Source organism: Aspergillus pseudotamarii (assembly GCF_009193445.1).
Source record: "Aspergillus pseudotamarii strain CBS 117625 unplaced genomic scaffold BDV38scaffold_3, whole genome shotgun sequence".
Classification (NCBI taxonomy): Eukaryota; Fungi; Ascomycota; class Eurotiomycetes; order Eurotiales; family Aspergillaceae; genus Aspergillus; species Aspergillus pseudotamarii.
Genome location: NW_022475017.1, coordinates 865,622 through 886,677, shown reverse-complemented (window position 1 = coordinate 886,677; position 21,056 = coordinate 865,622). Strand labels below are relative to the sequence as shown.

At 48.0% G+C, this 21,056-nt stretch overlaps 5 protein-coding genes across 5 annotated transcripts in view; 1 reads left to right on the top strand and 4 right to left on the bottom strand.

Moving 5' to 3' along the window:
• Nucleotides 1–198: 198 nt before the first annotated feature.
• BDV38DRAFT_277861 (uncharacterized protein) lies at nucleotides 199–4,915 on the bottom strand (the record flags this gene model as incomplete). The annotated part of the gene is made up of 5 exons (XM_032058582.1): nucleotides 199–1,167; nucleotides 1,272–1,328; nucleotides 2,417–4,527; nucleotides 4,629–4,756; nucleotides 4,818–4,915. The coding sequence occupies 5 exons, from the start codon at nucleotides 4,913–4,915 to the stop codon at nucleotides 199–201; spliced, it is 3,363 nt and encodes a 1,120-aa protein (XP_031919118.1).
• A 926-nt stretch (nucleotides 4,916–5,841) lies between these two features.
• Nucleotides 5,842–9,478, bottom strand: BDV38DRAFT_234567 (NPA1/URB1 family protein). Its single transcript, XM_032053256.1, has 5 exons — nucleotides 9,319–9,478; nucleotides 7,478–9,253; nucleotides 6,626–7,425; nucleotides 6,239–6,565; nucleotides 5,842–6,188 (listed from the first exon to the last, which is right to left on the bottom strand). Exons 1-5 carry the CDS (start codon nucleotides 9,464–9,466, stop codon nucleotides 5,871–5,873), a joined length of 3,369 nt encoding a protein of 1,122 aa, XP_031919117.1. The 5' UTR covers nucleotides 9,467–9,478; the 3' UTR covers nucleotides 5,842–5,870.
• Nucleotides 9,479–11,940: 2,462 nt separating this feature from the next.
• Nucleotides 11,941–15,951, bottom strand: BDV38DRAFT_234566 (putative RNA helicase-like splicing factor (HRH1)). The gene has a single exon (XM_032053255.1). The coding sequence runs from the start codon at nucleotides 15,822–15,824 to the stop codon at nucleotides 12,138–12,140; it is 3,687 nt and encodes a 1,228-aa protein (XP_031919116.1). The 5' UTR covers nucleotides 15,825–15,951; the 3' UTR covers nucleotides 11,941–12,137.
• Nucleotides 15,952–16,334: 383 nt separating this feature from the next.
• Nucleotides 16,335–19,244, bottom strand: BDV38DRAFT_96951 (ATP-dependent RNA helicase SUV3). The gene is made up of 3 exons (XM_032064208.1): nucleotides 18,853–19,244; nucleotides 17,675–18,789; nucleotides 16,335–17,618 (listed from the first exon to the last, which is right to left on the bottom strand). The coding sequence occupies exons 1-3, from the start codon at nucleotides 19,015–19,017 to the stop codon at nucleotides 16,658–16,660; spliced, it is 2,241 nt and encodes a 746-aa protein (XP_031919115.1). The 5' UTR covers nucleotides 19,018–19,244; the 3' UTR covers nucleotides 16,335–16,657.
• Nucleotides 19,245–19,486: 242 nt separating this feature from the next.
• The window catches only part of BDV38DRAFT_96916 (Sec1 family protein), a 2,915-nt gene continuing 1,345 nt past the window's right edge, over nucleotides 19,487–21,056 (top strand). The window contains exons 1-6 of the mRNA XM_032064206.1: nucleotides 19,487–19,728; nucleotides 19,799–19,836; nucleotides 19,892–19,979; nucleotides 20,039–20,182; nucleotides 20,238–20,440; nucleotides 20,502–20,968. Coding sequence (XP_031919114.1) covers nucleotides 19,695–19,728; nucleotides 19,799–19,836; nucleotides 19,892–19,979; nucleotides 20,039–20,182; nucleotides 20,238–20,440; nucleotides 20,502–20,968 — 974 coding nt within the window. The 5' untranslated portion in view covers nucleotides 19,487–19,694. The remainder of the gene's footprint in view (nucleotides 19,729–19,798; nucleotides 19,837–19,891; nucleotides 19,980–20,038; nucleotides 20,183–20,237; nucleotides 20,441–20,501; nucleotides 20,969–21,056) is intronic.

Below are 21,056 nucleotides of genomic sequence, written 5' to 3'. Positions count from 1 at the left end.
GTTCCTCGGAACTTTTCATTCCCCGTCAGTAAATCAATCTGAGACACAGGCCATTTGAAGAGAAGAAACAATCCACACAACACCAGCACTAAAAGTACAGTACATAAAATCCGCAAAGACAAGACGAAAGAGACGGCAAGGTTGGAACAAGGGGTTTGTACAAGTCTGAAGGAAACAAAGCATCTCATACATCAACAATCACTCAAAGTGCACAACAGGTCTAGGTCCCAAGCAACGACGCCGACCCGCAATCCTATTGCCCTGGACCATCGCTGGAGAAGGGATCCTCAAAGGCAAAGGAAAAGCAAGAGGAAGCAATGAAGCCTCTCCAGCACCCAACGAATGAAACGACACCCTCACATCCTCCATCTCAACCTCCCTACTACCCTCTCCACCTTCAGCCAAAAACTCTTCAACATCAGTATCCGCCTCGTCCGTATCCGCACCCCCATCAACCCCCTGATATCCGGAACTAACCACATGCGAGAACCGATTAGTAGAGTGACGAGTCCACATCTGCGAATTAACCCCCATTCGCTGGGTCTGCTCCTGCTGCTCGTAGTCATCGTCGTCGAGGATGTTCTCCTTGTCTTCATCGGCGGAGGAGTAGGTAGTAAAGCTGGACAAGAGACCGGGATGGTTCTCCAGATGCGAGTCATCCGGGTCCTCGTAGATATGGAATAGATGTGAGGGACGAGCGATGTAGGAGTGAGACGGGCTGGTGATTATGCTGTGGCTGTTTGAGTTGGTGTGGACGTCGGCGTCCGTGTCGGTGTCCAGGTCCATTGTTTCTTCGTTGATAGCTGCGGTCGAGGTATTGGTTGAGCTGTGAGTTTCTAGGTCTGTGTCGTCGGCGTCTGAGATTATTTCATGGTCGTGATGAGTGGTGATGCGTTTGATCGCGATGTCGAGATAGGTGCGATCATGGTCATCCTCGAGGTCTGACTTTGCCTGGTTTGCAACCTTGGGCTTCTTGCATTGCCGTGCGTAGTGGAGCGGCTCTTGGGTGATATTTTCGTCAATATCAGAGGTAGACTCTAGTTCCCCGTGCTTACGGATTTTGCGATTGGGGGTTGTCACAGTTCGGACGCTGTCGTGCTTGACTGAGTCTGGGGTGGACTGAGTGGATAGTCGCTTTGACTCGCGACGAGAGGTGGCTACCTGATTCTACCCCCGGGTTATTTTCGATTGACAAAGATAGAGGTTTCTCTGGCTCCGGGATTGCGTATGATCTGTATCGAGTATGAAACCGAGGAAGAGGAATTACTCACATATTGGTCGATGTCCAAGCAAAGCTCGAAGTCGACCTCGTCCATCATATCGCCAAGCTGGGTAGAATATATCTGTTAGCCCTTTCGCTTTTTCTATTGACCCACTTGAGCCCTGGATGGGCTTCTGTTCTCCATCACTACGCAGAAAGTGTGGATGTCGATTACAGGTTGAGGTATTGACGCCACTGCGTCTCTAGCTTATTGTAGGGTTTCTGGCTTTTGATTTGTTAGAAATGAGGCACTCTAGCAGTTTATATCAGATGAATAAATGAAAGACTTACCTTGTTCGCTAGGGTGGATGTATGGCTGTGGTGAAAGCTGTAGGTATGGAGTAAAATGTGTCCAAACGGGAGGATGGAGCAAGGGGGTTTGAAGATCAGCAGACGCGGTCGAATAAAGAAAGTTACTTGCCTTTGGATTGGGCGCCATGGTAACCTAGAGTTACTTTGTATTGTGAAATACTAATCGCGGAATATTGAAGTGATGCATGTGCACTGTGCTGTAGCTGCAAGGGAATTGCATCGTGTGCAAAAGATGGATGTACAAAAGGGCATCACCAAGTGCCCTGCCCTACCATTCACTGAACAAAATGAAACACTAGCTGGCAAGTTTTCAATGGTGCCCTTCACTGACCAGAACTGCTTAGGATGTGGCACTCACAGCCAATCGCCTGGACATTGGCCCAAGAGGATTAAAGATCTGAATATACAGTGAGCGAGAATTTTACAGATGGAAACCTCTGTTCAAGTAATAGATTGATTGCAAGTATCCAGTCATCTGGCTAAGCAAGTAGGGTTCGTACGATCTATCCTGTTAGATCACATACTTCACTAGAGATTGTTCAATCCGCCTATTACTTTCATTTCGATCAGCCTAGGAATAGAGCTTCGGCAGCAACCCCATTCACACTCTTTCGACACTCTCAGGACAAATGGCAGGAGATTTAAACAGATCAAAGCCAGTCCTTGCTAGGCACAGACGGTGGGCACCAGGGAAAGCAACACATAGACTTGGAATACATATCAAATTTGGCAAAAAGTGGCCTGATGAGCCCAGCACTAATCCCGCCATATGCCACGCGAATTTCGCATCAAGGAGCGCGGCTAAATCCATATGTCTGCTTATCTGAACTGGCCCGGACCTACCATGCCGCCCCGAGCATCTCCAGCGCCGACTTGTCCAAACATATCCAATAAGTGCCGAGAGGAGTGCGGAGGCCCCTGTGGACCGGGGTTACCGTCAAATGGACCCTGGCCACCATGGCCAAGACCCATCAGAGCTTCGGCATTAGGTGGCATGGGAGGGAAGCCAGACGGGGGAGGGCCGTTCATGTAACCCGGAGGAGGCATCATACCTGGGGGAGGCGGGAATCCCGCTGATCCATTGCCACCTGCACGTGGGAAGGGTTGACGCTCACCGAGCGGTGGAACATTACCATGCATTGGCATCATATTAGACATGAAATTAGGGTTGACGCCCCGTGTTGGAGTAGGAATACCCGGTGGAGGGGCGAGGGGACCGGGGCCACCGCCCTGCTGTGGAGGAAGCTGGGGGCCGGCCCATCCAGGAGGCGGCAAGTGGTCGAAGCCTGGCGGTCTCTGCACGCCCATGCCAGGTATACCTTGACCTTGAGGAGCCCGACTTCCACCAGGGGTGATGGGAACTTGGCCGCCTTGAGGGAACGGCATATCTTCAAAGTAGCCCATTGGAGGCCCATTCGCGGGTCGTCGCCGAAGCTGATCAGGCTCCGCTCTCTGCATATTAGCTATCGCCGGATCATCAATGAAGTTAGGAGCCTTTGGTGCAGAAGCAAGCCCTGGAGGAGGTGGGAGCATATCTGGCATGTTCATCATACCAGGAGCGGCACCGGCGCTTTGTGGCTGACCATGGCTACCTTGAGCCTGGTTTGTGACGGGAGTGACACGGACTTGCTGCATTAGGCGAAGTAAATGTTCCCGTTCTCGGGCTTGGGGATCCACAGCAGGGCCAGCACTCCGCATAGAGGTCTCCTGCATGAGCATGGGTTCTGGCCGCTTGATTTGCTCGCGGGAGGGGGATGAGATGGCGCTTTGGACAGATTCTGCTTGGGGAAGAGACGGAGGCCGATTGGCTTGCGCGGCGTCGTTGTGAGGAGTCGCATTGCGCGACTTGCTCCCTCCCAGCATCTGTAGAATACGCTGAAACCCTTCCTGGTCAGCATCAGTAGTAGACGGCTGGACTGTAGGAGACTTATTCCCCAGCTGCGAATCGGTCTCTTTTGCCGGACTTCCGGGGGGCGGGCTAAATAACCCAGCAAAACGAGAAGATTTGAAAGGCTTCCCCGGAATATTTTCCTTCTTGGGGGTAGCCTGACTGACTAAGGGAGCCTCTAAAGGTGACGAGGTAGCGATTTCCTGAGGAGATTTGGAGTCACCCAGAAGTCCGAAAAAGCGTTCCATTGCTGTATCTGACTGGAACGGTGTGCCGCTGCTGCTGAAGATTTCGCCGTCTGTTGGTCTAGGCTCCGGCTTCTGAGCAGGGGCCGGAGTTGATTCCATGGGTGTCTCTTTCTTCTCCTCTACAGGAGCCTGAGAAGATCCCGCCTTCATCCTCTCTTTCCAACGTTCGAAATCTTCCTGAGTGTGCACCCTTCGGGACTCTTCCTTATCATTAGAATCCAACCACTCAGGATCCTGTTCAAATTTGGCACCTCGAGTCCAATCCCGGTCAGCACCGTGCCGGTCTCGACGCCAATCTCGGCTCCGTATCGGGGTCTTTTCTTCCTCGGCATCGGGGCCGTCCTGATTGCCGTCATCGCGGAACCAGCTTCCTTCATGTCGGGCACGCCCCGGCTGGCCGTCCCTCCGAGGAAAGAATCGACTATCCTTATCTTTCCCTCCCCGTTCATGATTCGGAGTCTGTTGGTCGCGTTCACGATTAAAATCGCGGGGTTCCCACCGATCAAAGTCCCCGTTACGTCTTGGTTTTCTGTCTTGTTCATCCTGGCCGAAGGTGCGACGGGGACGACCGGCGTTCCAGTCATCTCTGTCCCCACGACGAGGGGTGAAAGGGTCCGACTTTCCGTCACGTCGGTCAAAATTACTATCACCAGCTTCCCTATCCTTGAAGAACTTGCCGCGGAAATTTAAGCGGTCATTCTTGATGTCGTCCGAATCAGGTTGCCTGGATGGCCGTTCAGTAGCATCGATCGAGCCCTTGCCCGGTATGCGAGATGCGGACGCGAACGCGGTTTTTGGTGGCCCAAGAATAATATCCTCTACAAGGAATTACAATGTCCTCAGTTAGCGATGAACTGTTTAGAACCGTCCGTCTCGGCACCAATAGAGGACAGCCATAAGACAATGCTCTTATATTTACCTGAATTCGAATTGCGGGAGACATGACGAGTCTCAAAGATGCTCGGCCGTCGAGGTGTCGTCTCATTTGGATTATTAGGATCGCGAGGGCCGGTGGTTTTTCTCTGTGTCGTTGGGTCGGGTATCGGGCTAGTTCAACATCGGCCAAGTCAGCCTCCGAATCATAAGTGCAACCACAAGAATCTCCTACCCCATCCATTCTTCTACCGGAGGTAAGTTTGCAGGCTTAACGACCAGGGGCGACGAGCGTAGCCATAGCAGCTCATCAATCTGGTAACGTCGCGCCATGAGGATGGCTGGAGTGTGTGATGTTATCGGCAGACCGTTAGAACGTTCTCATTGGTTCGCAAGGATCAGAGGCGGGAGCTGGAGCAGTCGCAGGGAACGTAGGATCAGAGGGGAGAGAGCGTGTGTATGTGTGTGCGTGTGTGTGTAGTCCGGGGTAACGGTCCTTGTGTAATGGAGGGTGCGGTGTAGAGAGGTGCAGTGAAGCAAAGCCACTTGCTAGTGGCAAGATTGGCGGAGTTTCAATCGGTCAGTCAACTTGGGGACTCGATGAGGGGCACAGGGGAATCCGTTGTCAGATCAGAAGAATTTATCTGGCAGTTAAGAATGTAGTTAACTATCGTTGCAGAAGCCGAGTGGAAGGTGGGAAATAAAAGGCGACACAGCCGATGGTTAGTAGGTAGTAGGTAAATGATGGGGGGTTGTTGTGGTGAATGGTTTCAACGGAGAGCGCCCGATCTGAACTTGTGGCCGCAAAACGTTTGTTTCGACCGGTCGGCCTCAGGCTCTTGCACTCGACTTCCAAATGGGGAAAGTCGCTTTGTACCCTGACAAACAACAACACCAACAACCAGCATCATCATCAAGTCAAACACAAGCATTAATTATTCTATGCGCTCATTCTTTAATACACAAAAGTCACGATTTTTATTCTAAGGTCTATCAGTATGTGACGGTAGGGGATACTAATCATTCGCTACTATTCACAGGTATTACTAGCGCTCCTTTGGTGAGGACTCATTCACTTTTATATATTTTGGTAACATGACGTTCAGTATTTTGACAAAGCTCTAGTACTACATAATCATCATAGTGCAAAATTAACACACTATAAGTATTTATACGATTGTAACTAGTAGAGAAGCGATTTAGAAAGAAAAAGGAAAATTGAAAAAAATATCCAGCATTATGTCTATAGAAGAAAAGGATTTACATCCTCTCCTAAATTATTAAGCATCTACATAGCAATGTCTTCAACAACCTGTGCCACAGATCCTCCACTCCATTTCATAACCCGGTCCTGTTCCGAGGATTCATACAAAGAGAACGCCATGGCCGTAAAAGTTGGCACCTCCTTACCACCCAATGCTGGAATTTGGCTCTGGATCCAGCTGACAATGCCAGCCCGAGTAATCAAAGTTGTGCTACCTTGGACCTGCGTTGAGCGATACAGTAGGTGTAAAATCTTTCGCTTGGATGGAAGGCTAGGTCCGGGTGATTCATAGAAAGAAAGTGCTCGTTCAAACACATTCGCGCGGCGGTAGATCCCCATATCCTGCAAGCTCGTTAATGATGTTTCGCATGGTTTACGACATGGTAGCTTACAGTCTCCGTGCGAAGGCCTTTAATAAGTAGATCCAGTAGCCAGTTGGTCTCCTCGAAGTAACCATCATCCAATTCGGGTTCGTGCAACAGAATCTTGTCAATCCAATACGATGGAATCTTCTCTGGCTCCCAGGAAGGTGCCTTCTGGAGAAACTTGTTGACTTTTCCATAGAGCTTGTGCATTGGATTGACGAGAACTGCGAGACAATTGGAAGCACACTCTCCCACAATCCATGGCACGGGCGACTCTAGACCAATCTGCTTCACCGTCTCTAGGAGTTCACCGGTGAGAAGGAACACCGACCTCCACTCGACATATTTGGATTCCTGGTATTGTGAGCCATGTAATCTCTCCATTTAGCTATCATAGGAAAAGTATCAACTTACTCGAATCTTGGACATAAATCGAGTTATGTTAGCGAATGCCTGTCTTCGGACTTCTTCATGTTCTGAGCACAGGCAGAGCATCAGGTCTGCCACCCGGCCTTGCTCAACGGAGATCTCGATGTCCTCCTTCTCCCATCTATGCAATGCATTGTGAGTTGTGCCTTCCGTGGGTAATGTGCCGAATATCTCCTCCAGGTCCACGTTTGACTTCTCGTTGCTTGAACGTGAGGTTGTCGGTTGTGTTGTGCTAGACTCTCGTCCGTTGCTATCCTGGCTTGGCCCCTCTTCGGTATCTTTTAATGCCTTTTTCAGAGTCGACTTGGTGCGCTTATTGTCAGTGGCTGCTACCAACGTATCCCGAGCAGCCTTCAACGCTTTTGAGTCTTCCCCGGAGCCTTTCAACTTCCCAAGAATTTTAGCAATCCACACACCAACAGCGCTTTCTGCATCACCTCCGGACTTAACAACAAACGGCCATTGTTCAGTAATAGCAGCTACAATAGGGCTGACCGGTTTTGATACTGCCTCACACAGTGACTCAAGCAAGTCTTGGTAGTGAACGGGCTTTTTTGCCACCCGACAAACACAGTTATCGAAAAAGGATAATTGATGGTGCAGACTTCCAGAGTCGGAAGTCTCAAAGCTGGATACGAGTGACAGGTAGGAGCCTGAGTCTTGCAAGACAGAGTTCTCCGTAAGCACAGTTTTAAGCAGGACCTCAATATCTTTGAGAGAATCACGAGATGATGCCCCCGTTACAACCTTGAGAATCGAGGTGAATGCAGAGAATTGCATAGACCCTATAGCCATATTAGCAAGACGTTCAGGGCGATAATATTACGACGTACTTACCAGGCTTTTGCCACCAGCGCATCGATGCGGATTGCTGTGCGATCTTAAGGATACTACCCAATTGAGCAAGCAATGATTCCGAGTCTTCCTCACTAGGACTTGACTCGTCCAAACGTTTCAAGATATCAACCAAAACAAGAGAAACATCGAAAGTTTCTTCAAATGCCACATCAGACACAATTTCATAGAAACAGGCGAGCAGCTCGGCCACAGCTTCTTGCTGCTGCAGATCCTCCTTGGCAGTTTTCTTGTACAACGATACAACATCTTTCATTGAGGGACATCGACGACAGAACTCCGCGATTAATTTACCTTTGGCCTGAGCCCAAAATGATTGGCTGACACCATGATCTGAATTAAAAATACGAAGAACCTTTCGCAGCTTGTTGAAAGAGATTGTCAAAATCCGAACCGCAAATAAAGTAATTATCTCCGCGTTTAAATTCAGGCAGCGGGTTAGGGTCCTCTGGCTAAGCGGACGAGGTAGGATGTTCTCGATCACTACCGATACGGGAGGCGGCATAGAAGGCAGTTTATCCTTCCAACCAAAGTTCGTTGGAACAGGCAAGCTGACCGTGGAAAACAGAAGCGCGGACTCTGCCATCCATGATGGTGTAGGTTTCGGGTCTGAAACAAACATGGTTTTCTTTGTAAAGAAATCGGCAACAAGCTCCGGTGCTTCTTTAAAGATAGCTACCAGAAGCTCGATCTGCAAGCTGTCTGCGTCTGGACGAAGAGTCTGAGCGAGGTAAGATAATATCCCGTTACGAACAGGCACAGACTCTCGATACTTGTCGACATATACTGCAGAATCAAGCCCCAAGTCGATCGATGTGTCTTCCTCGCCTGGCAAGGACTCCGGGTCACTCCCGTTAGGGTACCAGCTCGTCTCCGACAGTAAGACGCCATGACTAGACTTGGTGCAGACATTCATTAGGATCTTATGGATCTCACTGGCAATAGATACGCCAGTGGGATTCGGCTCCTCAGACTCTCTGTCGTAGCCGTAGAGCGTCACAAGCTTCTCCAAGTTCCCTCGGTTGAAAAACTTCGTCTTCGCATTCCTGGAAAGGGAAGTATCTTGCACAATATCCCTCTCGATGGCCCTGATGATATCCAAAACAGTATCTCGGGGGTCTTTTCTTACATACTCCAAGAATGCTCTGATGACCTTGTGCTGTTCGATAATGTCGCTCTTCGCACTAGCATGCTGGAATCTCAAGTTTGCCAGAACATATCGTTGAGCATTCCGTCGGAGAGTCGACTTTTGACTGTCATCTGAAGCCTCCTCTAATTGAGATTTGTTCGGAGTTAAGAATACTTCTATGCGTTTAAGAGTAATATACCGCACGGCGTAGACATGCCGTGCAACAGCACCTCCGTCGAAGCTGACAATTTCAGTAAGGAGACGAAGACAGGGCGATATTAGATGCTCCTTAGATTTTGTTGCTGTCAAGCCGCGGTTGAAAAACCTTAGTTGTTCCTTTTTCAACAGAAACTTGCATAGAGCTAATCCAAACTCTCGGAAATCCAAGTTAGTAGATACAGTCTTAATAAAAAGAGCCAACACCGACGGAACCACAGTCAGCAACGACTCATTATTGTTACTATCTGCAAAATTCCAAGTTTGGATTAGATCTGGAAAGCAAGAAGGCTCTTCTTCATGCGAGATTTGCGAATCACAATAGGCTTTGAGGATACGGAATTTCTTGGCTTTCTCGCCCTCGTTCTCAGTCTGCCCAGTTGCGAGAAGAAATTCTTTGAATTTCTTAATGCCTGGAGTTACTCTGTGAGTATGGTTCTACACAGAACACACAAAAAGAGTAAGATAGCGTACTGACCTTGTTTGACCTCATTGATATTCTGTTGGAAGGTTAAAAGATTGCGTAGTTGCCCGTGAGACGTTATATCCGTAGGAGCAGCATTCTCCTGCGCAGAATCCACCTTTCTCCTCTTATTCCTGTGAAGCTGATCATCATGAGGAGACATTTTTGCGTGTGGATGATCTCCTGATTGAATTTGGAGACTTGAAACGCAGAGGAGATGAAATTGGAAGTTATGTAAAGCTTCCCGTCAAAATTTTGCGGGACCTGATTGGCTGCCGGCGACCCCAGTCACGGAAGGAGCGAAGAAACTTTTCCATGCAGCCTGCCCAGACTCCCATTCTACTAGTAGTACAGCCCTCATCAAGTTTCCGTCCAAATGCCTATTTTACACCAAATTTACTACAAGCCATGATCCCTCGCTTCGCTTGATGGCTTGATTTTACGCTTAGTAATACTAAGTATAGCTTGTTACTTAGTTAACTATAGCTAATTAAAAATTTCCTATTATGAAGTAATCTACGTAGGTCAGGCAAGCAATTCAACTTAGGTAGATAGGTAGATCAAACGATTCAATCCATCTATGTAAGTCAGTCAGATCAAGTGATTTAATCTACCTTGGTAGGTCAGTCAATTCAAGCAATTCAATCACCTAGACAGGTTAGGCAGATTAAAATGGCTCAATTACTTAAGGCAATCTTGTCGACATGCTCAATATCGTCTGGGTCATTGTACCGTGCCCAACCAGGCCATTTGCCATCAAATCAAGAATCAGGGAGAATATCACACCGGCCAGCCAAAGCCTAGTCCCCGGAGACTACGATATATATGCTCCTAATGGTTGTAAGTTTATGATAATTGAAGGAAAGAAGATATGCCCCCGGCTAACGTGGATAGGCTCTACTAACCTAGGTGGTAAGCCGTACAAACGGCTTATCCCATAACAAAATGTTAACTATACTGGGGCGAGATCTTCTGCAGGATTCAGAATTGCACAAAAAGCAATCTAAGATCTGGAAGATCTTGAATCTACACCTAGTCATCTCCTAATCTAGATCAGAGGAACGATGGCCAGACACAAACAACTTACGCAAGCACCTGAAGACGCACAAGGAGATCATTCTGGGCAAGGCCACACGCGGTGGAACAAGTCAGGCTGAAAATGACTAGGCTGTTAGTAAGTTTACTACATAACTCGCTCGTGACTCGTAGAATTTGAATATTAACTTGTTTACTGGGCTTCTATTGATCTTTAACAAAGAATGGAGATCATGACAAGACTGCAATGCAATCTGGACCTGGAACTCCATGCCCTGCGTCTACATACTCCTCTTTCTATGAGTGGGAGTAAGTCAAGTAGATTAGAACCTTTACAAATACTTGACTAATTATTTACTAGCTCAGATATTGCCATGCTTAAATGCAAGTCGAAGCGATCAGTCAAGCAAGCTAATATAGCGAAACAGAATTACTAGTATGGAGAAGCACTTTCGGCAAAGCAAAAAGAGTATGTGTGTCTAGTATCTAGTGATTAGGCATGAACTAACAGCTGTCTAGTCGCCGTGAGGATGATAACGAGGCCTCTGAAAATCGACGTCTCGGAAACTGATATTGTAAAGGGTAGGTATATATAACTTAAGCCAACTAGCTATTGGCTAATTCTGGTCTAGAAAAAAAAAAGGGGGGGGGGGGGGATCAATATCTCCCTTAATGATGAGGACGTTCACAAGTGAGTCAAATAGTACAAGTTACTACTTAGTCCTGCAACACCAAGGTCAGGTCAGGTTCAAAGTTCATTGAATTACAATACCATACAGCTCAACAACCAAGCAGAATGGAGTATCTGCGAGCACAATAGTCGTACATATGTGTCGCCGCAAAACCAACTCCTCGGAGGGTGTGCGGCTTAGAGATGGAAAGTGTTCCTCTCTGGAGTCCGTAACCGTCGCGCTCATCTAGATAGGTAAATGGAAAACCTAGGAAGCGGCCCATATATTCTCGCTTGGGGTTGAAAACAATTTCAGCCGATGGATCACTAATACAGACTCAGGAAACCATGCTGCTGGGTCCATTGACTCTATTCAAACCGAGATTTTTGGATGTAGAAATGCCAACGACCCCAATCGCGTTTCAGACCATCTCCTGCACTGGCAAAGCGTGCTTGCAACTTTGAGGGCTGCCGGGGAGCCTTCTTTTAAGCACGACCTATAGGATCTTTTCCAATTGAACGGTTCGAAATAGAACTTTCGTCTGGACTGTGGGGATGGGAAGAACATCATGTGGATGGTGCAGGCAATGAGGGATAAAAGGATGGGTTTTCTATTCTGTTTCTTTTATGTCTTATATTTTATTTTATTTTTATTAATCCGAGTTATACCCATCATCACTGCCATTGTACTCTACTGGCTCACAACCCTGTGCAATAAACCATCATCGTCCTCTTCGTCATCATTTAGGCTGGGAGATGGTTCTCTCCTTGAGGTTTCTTTGATAACTTGATTCCTCGAACGGTTGGACTTGGCTTTGGGGGGTCTTCGTGCGTTCTTAGTGACCTCGGGAAATCCTATATTTGCATATTAAACTACATTCACTTCCTGCTATAGAATTGGTAAAAGATACTGTTAGGACGGTAATATTTCTTGAACACGTCTATATCGTACGTTATACTCTCTGAATACAAATGCTGAGTTCCCTAGTATGCTCTCAGTACAAAGCGCACCAAGGGCGCGATCAACAAGAAAAAACACTTCAATCGGGGTATTACTGTAAAAGGGCACGTATTGTAGTTACCCAGACAACGAGGGCATGACATGATGAGATGGGAAATTGTACAAGGTTTAACCCCAAGTTCCTCCACCACCTCCTCTACCTTGACGTCTCTGTGCAGACAGACGCCAATCATCCTCGCCCGCAAAGCGATTGTGTAAGGGTTGGATACGCTCAGCCTTCTTACGCTTCGACAAGCGGTCAGTAGGAGCGACCTTGAAGAAAGTTGGAGCTGCCTCGACCAGCCATTTGGGCTCAATAGCTGTAGTGCAATGCATGTATTCCTTCGTCGTGAGGACCAATGTGTGATAAATGACGTGTTCAGCCGGCTTGCCAAACAACGCAGAACTGGGGTGCATATAGACGGGTGTACCCTCAACAAGTGTTTTGTATCCTTCCTGGGGGTCCTTGCGCGCTGCATTTCTAAAGAACCCGGTGCATAGTGCTTGACGTACTTTGGTAGTGTTCCGTCCGCATGAGACGATGCGGTGATGGTACCGGTCCATGATGCCAAGAAGCTGCTGGCGCACATCTTGAGCACGGCGGATCTGACGCGCCTGGATGAAGTTCTCGAAACACCAAGCATTGTTGAACTTTGAATTTTTCCAGCCGTTGTACACATTGAGAAGGGTCAAGTGGTCGCCTTGTGGATCGTGGAACTTGGCTTTCTTTTGATCTGCCTGTTGCTGCTTTTCTTTAGGTCTATAAAAGACCGACTGGATAGAGAGCATAGCAACGATGCTAAGAATTTCCTCAGAACATCCCATGTCGACTGACGCAATGAGGACCTTGGCAAGTGCTGGTTCCATGGGGAAGTCTGCCATCTTCCTACCCAAACGAGTCAAAAGGCCTTCATCATCGAGTGCAGACAAAGCATAGAGCTCCTCTAGTGCAGTAAGCATGGTGTTTGTCGGAGGAGGGTCCATGAAGTCGAAATGAAGCAAATCATTGATGCCCATAGCTTTAAGCATGAGAATAGTATGTGAGAGATTCTGACGCTGGATCTCGGGAATTGTGGTTGGCAACATTTCCGATTGGTAGGCTGCTTCAGTATACAAACGGAAACATTTTCCTGGGCCTGTTCTTCCAGCACGACCGGCTCGTTGCTTGGCCTGCGCTTGCGAGATAGGAGTGACCACCAAGGAGTCCATACCAAGTTTCGGATCGTAAGCATTTTGCTTCACGAAGCCAGGGTCAATGACATAGTAGATGTTGTCAATAGTAATGGATGTTTCGGCAATATTGGTTGCAATGATAACCTTCCTACCTCCTGGTGGTGCAGGTTCAAAAATCCTACTCTGCATCTCACTAGGAAGAGCAGAGTAGACAGGAAGGATGACAAGCTCTGGTACGGAAGGACCCAACGCTTTCATTCGCTCGTACAAAATCTCACAGGAGGTATCGATTTCTTCTTGTCCCGTCAGGAAAACAAGAATATCACCAGAAGGCTCCGTTAAGTGAATCTGCATGACAGTGATTAAAGCCGCATCCAAATAGTCAGACTCGGGCTCCTTTGAATACATAATCTCGACTGGGAATGTACGCCCAGGAATCGAGAAAATAGGGCAACCGTTGAAATATTCGGAGAACTTCTCTGCATCTAACGTCGCCGACGTAACAATAAGTCGAAGGTCAGGCCTTCGCTTTATTGTCTTTTTTAACAATCCAAAAAGGACGTCTGTAGCAATTGTCCGCTCGTGGGCCTCATCAAGCATGATGACAGAGTACTTCTTCAAATCTGGGTCTAAGAGGACTTCTCTTTGAAGCATTCCGTCAGTCATGTATTTAATTCGTGTCTCAGGGCTGGTGCAGTCTTCAAAACGAATCGTGTATCCAACCTCTGCACCGAGCTTGCACCCAACTTCTTCAGCTACACGTTTGGCGACTGACATTGCGGCCACACGTCTCGGTTGGGTACATCCGATAATGCCATTATTTCCATAACCAGCCTCAGCCAAGTATTGTGTCAACTGTGTGGTCTTTCCGGACCCAGTATCTCCAACAACAATCATCAATTGGTTGTCACGAACAGCATCAAGAAGTTGCTTCCGGAACTTGTAAACCGGCAGACTTTCGCGTTGTTGCTTAATGGACATCGATGTTCGCTTGCCGAGTGACTGATTTTTGCCCATTGTAACTCTTTTCCACTCAGGCACAGCGTCATCGGGTTTAGGTTGCTGAGCCGTTCGAAGATCAGCCGCAAATTTCCGGTCTTCTGGTGCAGCCATAGGATCTTGCCATTGTGCGTTAAGATCAACTTCCGCAGCTTGTTCCGCAGCCTTATCCTGGGCCTCTTGTTGACGAAGATCTCTTCGTTCTTTAGCCAGGTTCGTACCCGCCATAGCTGCTCGGTTCATAGAGCCATCGGGCGCCTTGACAACTCTGATAGGAGATAATTCCAGGGACATCTTAGTTTGACCAGCTAAAAAGGGCGGCTCTTCATCTCGGACTTCGATATCAATATCTTCCTCCTCCTCAAAGGTGCCCTCGCCTGTCAGTGTTGCATGGTATTCCTCGTCGAGATCGGGGTAGTCAGCCGCTGACACAACACCGGATGCGATCAGCTGTCTAATTTCCCACCTCTCTGGTGAAGTTAAGCGCTTTCGGTTTTTCATGGGCTTCCCATCAGAATCCTCGATGACAGGCACTTCCGAGCTCAAGTTGCCATATCGCTCATTCGCTGAAGTCCCGTCGAGGCGTTCCATGTTGGCGCCAGACGCCAATCGGCGTTGAGGAATAAGATCAAGCCCAGTCACTTGGTCGACTTCCTTCATCGAGAGCCCAATGCGAGACCCTTGTATACTGATGACCTTGACTTTGACTGGCTGACCTCTGGAGACCAAATCCGAAGGATGATTTACTCGCGCTCCTTCTTGCATCGCAGAAACGTGTACCAGGCCATCCACCTTGCCTTTGACACCCAAGAGATTCACGAAGGCTCCAAAATCCTTCACACCAGTGACACGTCCGTCGTAGACCTTGTACAGTACCGGGGCATCATCCAACTCAACTGGGGGTGGTTTTCGAAAATGGTCGTCCTGACTCCGATCATGCCGCCGCCGTCGCTCGCTGTGACCGTCGCGGTTTTCATCCCGGCTGGAATACTTGCTTCGCGTACGGCCGAATTCGTCGACGTCGTCATCTCTCTTACGGCGACGGGGGCTATACGATCTCGACCGGGAACGATATTTATCCTTGCGCCGACGTCCACGATCGTAGTCATCGTAACCAGGGCTTCTGCTTCGTTTTCTGCTACTCCGGTCCTCCCCTGTTGCGTGGCCCTTCTCCTCTCGGGCCTTTCCTGCTAGTCCTTCAAGCATCGCAAATGTATCGTCCATTACATCGGCCTTGGCATCTCCTTCGTCTGCAATTTTCCTATCCGTGTAGTTGTCCTCATCCCACTGCGGTGCCTTGTCCGGAACAGCTAGACCTTTGAATACGCGCGCCTTCTTTTCGAGTGCATCGAGGACGTCCATATCATCACCCCCTTCCGCTTTGTCGGCATCATCCGTCTTCTTCGTCTTGTATTTCGGGTGCATGGTGAGCACGAGACGATCAATACTTTCCATCAAACTCTGAGGGAACTCCGCGCCCATCTCGTCTAGGGTCTCCTTGAATTTCGAAAACGAACTGCATTTCAGATGCTGGTCAATCACGAACTCCGCTAATGTCTTGTCATTTATCCCCAAGTGGTTCTGGAGTTCGCTCGTAATTCGCGAAACGAGCGAAAAGAGCTCCAGACTCTGGAGGTCATCCATGACTGGCGCTTCAAAAGTGACCGCAAGTCAACGAACAATCAAAACCAATCAAATGAATTCTTGGATATGTGAGTTATTCGCAGAAGAGTGTGCTACGCACCTCTCTGGTCAGTAGGTTGCGTTTCGCCAATCTTTGAATGCTTGAATCGGGAAAGCTCACTGTCGCGGAAAATCGTTCTGGCGTATTGCGGACCACTCGCCACTGATAAGATAAGCCAACCTCAAATGTATTCACTAGTACGGAGTATTTAATGGAATCCATTCATATATTTTTACTTTTACAATACAAGAATATTATTAAAGGTTCTGGATTACCTGGTTCACTTTATTGGTTCAAAGTAACAGTAAATACAAGTCAAACTACTTGGATATTTGAGGAGGTTATTGTATGAAGCGAGGTTGGGCAACATATGAAGCTATAGTATTTGCTAGAATTGCATGAGATACACCACTATTCGGAAATGTCTGGAAGAGATGCCTTGTGTCTGCAAATTGAATTAGATTTAAAGCTGATCATGTCAGGCAGCAAAAACTGAATGGCACCCTGAATCGGCCTGAGCTAGATCTATATACTGATATAATGTACACTTAGTTTACATTTGTATGTTACACTAACCCCTAATTCCAATCATCCAAACAAGGGAAGTCTTCAACTATTATTCGCCCCCCTAAGAATTTTGAATGCCAACCTTCAACCAGATAAAAAAAAAAAAAGTTTGGCTTGTATCGTTCTCGCTACCATCGCGATGACTAGGACTGAGAGAGTAGAGAAGCTGCTGGAATGCTTCGTTACAATAAGATCCGCAGTAGATATATCGGCAAGGCATGAGATCCTACGCAGCCTGTGCCTCCGGACTGACCCTTTCTAGAGAGTCGTTGTCGGCTGAGAGATCAATAGGGACCGTTTCCTCGCTCTCTTCTTCGAGAGCGTCAAGGTCGGCTTCAGCAAGTAATCGTTTATGGTCCTGAATCTGTTTCTGTAAAGCGATCTGGCGGCGAAGTGAGGCGTCCTTTCTCAGCTTCTTATTAGCAGAGAACTCAGTCAGTGCCCTAACCATTCTCTCTTCGACTAGCTCCTTCACGTGGGCGGCAAGAGTTCGGTCAGTAAAGACTCCACCAAATCGAAAACTGAGCCACGAGTACAATATCACAGACTTGTGCAATATCTCCAAGTCATGCAAATATTCCTTGTTTCCAGACACAGGCTCTTCTAGAATCTCCAAATTTAAGTCCGGTATGTCCAGCAAGCGACCACCTGTGTGCTCGGCGACACATTGCGCAAATGCACAGGCAACATCGCGCGAGGAGATGTCCCGGGTATGCATGGGCGCAGCCATAAAGGTCATTTGGTCTTCAAATCGCAAGCCGCTCACAGTGTCTATAACCTCGGCGTTATCCAATTGACCCCGAGGGTCACACATGAAGAACAAAGGATGTACTTGGGAAACATCAATAAGACGCTTAATGATATATTCCAACGGAATGCTCTGAGGGAAGTATGCGGCAAACCTCTGGAAAATAGGCTCTGGAGGGAACACGCCGGCCGCAGTGATTGGAGGGGGCTCGATCCCCATGGCCTGGTGAATGTAGGGAAGATCCACCTCTTCTAGGGATGTTACATAACCGACATTTGTGCCGTCATTCTCGGCAGGCTTTCCGTTTTTCTGTTGTTGAGCAGCCGACCGGTAACGGCCAGCGCGTCCTGCGATTTGTTTAATTTCAGGTACGGAGAGCCTCACAAGACCACCTGGCACCCTCTTCACGAGTGTTTCGAAAATGATACGTTTGCAACTCCTGTAGAAAGGTTGATTAGGATATATGGTGCGACATTATAGCGACAGCAGACTCACAAATTTAGACCCATACCAATGGCATCACTAGCGACCAGATAGTCGTATTCGTTATTTGGGTCATTGAAAAGACTGGCTTGCTGAGTCCGAATTTCAGCTGGTAAGCTTCCATATACAATTGCCGCCCGTTTCCCAGTGACCTTTTCAATATCTGCTTTAAGCGCGTGAATTCCGACGCGAGAAAAGGCGACCAGGCAATCTCCCTTTTGCAGGTTCTTTAGGTCGCCCCTTAGACTTCGGTCCATAACCTTCAGAGGGTTTAGTCGTTCATATCGGTGAATTTCAAGCTTATCTCCCGTAAGGGCTGCCAGCTCTCGTATCAGCGGTACAACCCTTGGCTCACCACAGAGATGAAGTTCCTTAGCACGCGCCCCAAGTACAGCACGAGTCCAGGCCCATCCGCGTTTGGGGTCCCCAATCATTTGAATTTCATCAATGACCCCTACATCATACGGTTGCCCTAGATTAACCATCTCAACTGTATTGCTCACAATAGTCGGCGCCTGGCCCTCAGGGATTTTGACATCATCACCAGTGACAAGACTGCAGGTAGTTCCGTTGGCCTGAAATCGATGGTATACCTCCTGCGCAAGTAGTCTTAGTGGCCCAGCATAGAAGCCACTTTTACTAGCCTCGAGCTTTTTTAATGCCTGATACGTTTTCCCCGAGTTCGTTGGCCCAACATGTAGATGTATTGTTCGCTGTATAGATCGCGCTTGCGGATACCACTCTGCTGGAAAACGCATATCCGCCACTTTCTTCTGCTGTTCTAAGTTGGGGGTTGAGTATTTCGAAGTGACATCCTCAGCGTATAGGAGATACTCCAACTCATTCTTTAAGCCCCGAACGCCAGATTGAATGTACGTCTTTTGTAATGTGGTCTTCACCTGCCGTAGAGTGCCGAACCCCCCACTAGTTGCTCGGTCCTCTAATTTGCATGCATTCATTACATATCGTTCAAATCTCTGCCATCCAGCTAACGCTGACTCAGAGCTCTGTGCTAATTCTTTCTTGAGCTCCTTCAGCAGAGTCCCCACGATGATTGAGAAGTCCGGTGCGGTGACATTCTGCCTTGAATTCTTTGTAGCGGAACGGAGGGAAGGTCTAGCCGGAGACTATTCAGGAACACAAACTATTATTAGAGGGGTCATCAAAAAAGGAGCCAAAGGGGCAAATACATTGTCAGGCTTAGTCTGTGTGGCCTGTTGTGACTTCTTTGACTTTTGCAACCGTTTCGACCTCTGAAGTGCTGGTGTGGTGGAAAATGTTCGTATTCCCAAACGAAAAAGAGGTTGTATAGCGCATGACAGGCAATGGCTGCCTCTACTCGCCCATGACTGCATTCCTTAAGCGAGAAGGCAGGTTTCAAACGGCGAGCGCGTTCGAAAGGCGTCGGGGACGATTCGCGGCCGAAAGACTTAAGCTGTAGCAGATTTTGTAACGCGGAAAAGCTGCATATAATGGTGCATGGAGCTAGCAGGGGAACCTGCGACCAAACCCTTGCAATGCATTTAACGACCGAGGACAAGTTGAGTTGAAAAATTCAAAGTATCATTTTTGCAGGAGTACCAATGACATCGGCAAATTGACCGTATCCAACCAAATAAAAGACTATCTTCCTGTTTTAGTATGTAGCCATTGCCGCCTTAGTCATGGTCGCCCTTGATAAAACTTGGCACCCTACTATCGTTATTAAAGCAGCAGGGAGCAATATCCCGATAAGGGAAGGCTGAAAGCGTGCCGGCGCCACACCGCATGAATGCTGCCGATCCGCCGCAATCTATGATGGATTGAATGGTGGGGACAGTTGGGAGAGGGTCTCTAGTAACAGATACGTTTCATAAAGAAAGAACTCACTTCCATTCCCAACCCCTCCACCCCCTGATTGGACCCTCTAAAGTGTCGCCTGCCTTTCCTCATTATTCTCCCTATACCAGTCGCTTTCAGGCTGAAGTCTTATTGTTTTCAAGTCTGCGACATCAAACCTAACCTACAGCTAGAGGGCTGCCGGCCGGCCAAGATGAACTCCTCCATACTCAATATTCAACGCGAAAGTGAGTCCTTCTGTAGTTGATGTATTCAGCTAAACCACTCGTTCATTGTACATACTAACCTTCCACATAGTCATTCTCAATACAATCCGGTATACGGCAGGGAATGAGGTGTGCTAAGACCCCTCCTCCTTGTGGACGCGGAACTAATGGTGGTGACGTGCAGTGGAAAGTCCTGGTTGTGGACGAGACCAGCCGGAAATTAATCGATAATGCTGTGAGCGAGGATGATATTCTCAACCTCAATGTTACCAGTAAGCCGGGTATTTCGATCGATAATGAATCACATCGGCTAAATGATCATTCTTTCAAGATGTCGAGCAGATCGAGGAAAAGCGGAAGTCCAACCCTATGGATGCGCTGTATATCCTATCGCCCCAGTCACATATTGTCGATTGCCTAATGGCCGACTTTGAGCGAAAGCGATACAAGAAGGCCTGGTTGGTTTGGACGTCATGTCGGTCACATCTCCTTTTCTGCGCCCGCGAGTCGAGTCCTAACTTCGTCTACAGACCTCGACCCCCAACAGCGCACTAGACTCGAACGATCTCAAATGGCCCAAGAACAAATTGCTAGCTTCCGAGTTATGAGCGCCGACTACTTCCCGAGGGAATCGCGTCTTGTCACCTTTCGAGATCCGTGGAGTTTCCCCGTGTTGTTCCACCCCGGCTGCAACCACTTGATTCGCGAGCATCTGGAGGGACTGGCACAGAAAGTACGGTACTTCTGTTCTTGGATGTAGTGTCATAGGAGTCGACCACTGACCAGGGATCTAGATTGTATCTCTTTGTGTGAGCTTAGGAGAGTACCCCGTGATCCGATACTATAAGCCTAGAACGCCAACGCACGAAGCTAGTGTTATGTGCTCGCACCTTGCCCGATTCATTCAAAATGAGCTAGATCAGTTTGCCCAGTTTCAAAAGGACTTCCCGCCCCCGTCCCAGAGACCGCGAGGCGTCCTTATGGTGGTGGATCGCTCTATGGACGTTGTTGCGCCACTTATCCACGAATTTACGTACCAATCTATGGTGCATGACTTGCTACCGATAAAAGATGGGGACAAAGTCACTTACAAAACAATTATAAACGAAGGTAGCCATAATGAAGAACTTAAGGAGATGGAAATCTCCGAAAACGATACCGTCTGGGTTGACTACAGACATCTTCACATGAAAGATGTGCTTGGAAAATTGGGTGAAGACTTTGCCAAATTCAGAGCAGCCAATCCTCAGTTTGCTGAAGAGTGAGTCCTCGCTGCCCTAAGATCTCATAGCCGTGGATTTCTTTTCTTTCCCTTTTTTTTTTTTTTTTTTTTTTTTTTTTTTTTTTTT

Excerpts from the sequence above, each read along its gene's own strand:
- BDV38DRAFT_234567 (XM_032053256.1), bottom strand. The coding sequence starts at position 9,466 with ATGTCTCCTCATGATGATCAGCTTCACAGGAATAAGAGGAGAAAGGTG. Across the intron at positions 7,426-7,477 it reads GCGCTGGTGGCAAAAGCCTG|GGTCTATGCAATTCTCTGCA; the intron begins GTAAGTACGTCG and ends ATATGGCTATAG. Across the intron at positions 6,566-6,625 it reads GATTTATGTCCAAGATTCGA|GAATCCAAATATGTCGAGTG; the intron begins GTAAGTTGATAC and ends TCACAATACCAG.
- BDV38DRAFT_234566 (XM_032053255.1), bottom strand. The coding sequence starts at position 15,824 with ATGGATGACCTCCAGAGTCTGGAGCTCTTTTCGCTCGTTTCGCGAATT.
- BDV38DRAFT_96951 (XM_032064208.1), bottom strand. The coding sequence starts at position 19,017 with ATGCAGTCATGGGCGAGTAGAGGCAGCCATTGCCTGTCATGCGCTATA. Across the intron at positions 18,790-18,852 it reads CACAGACTAAGCCTGACAAT|TCTCCGGCTAGACCTTCCCT; the intron begins GTATTTGCCCCT and ends GTTCCTGAATAG. Across the intron at positions 17,619-17,674 it reads ATTGGTATGGGTCTAAATTT|GAGTTGCAAACGTATCATTT; the intron begins GTGAGTCTGCTG and ends ACCTTTCTACAG.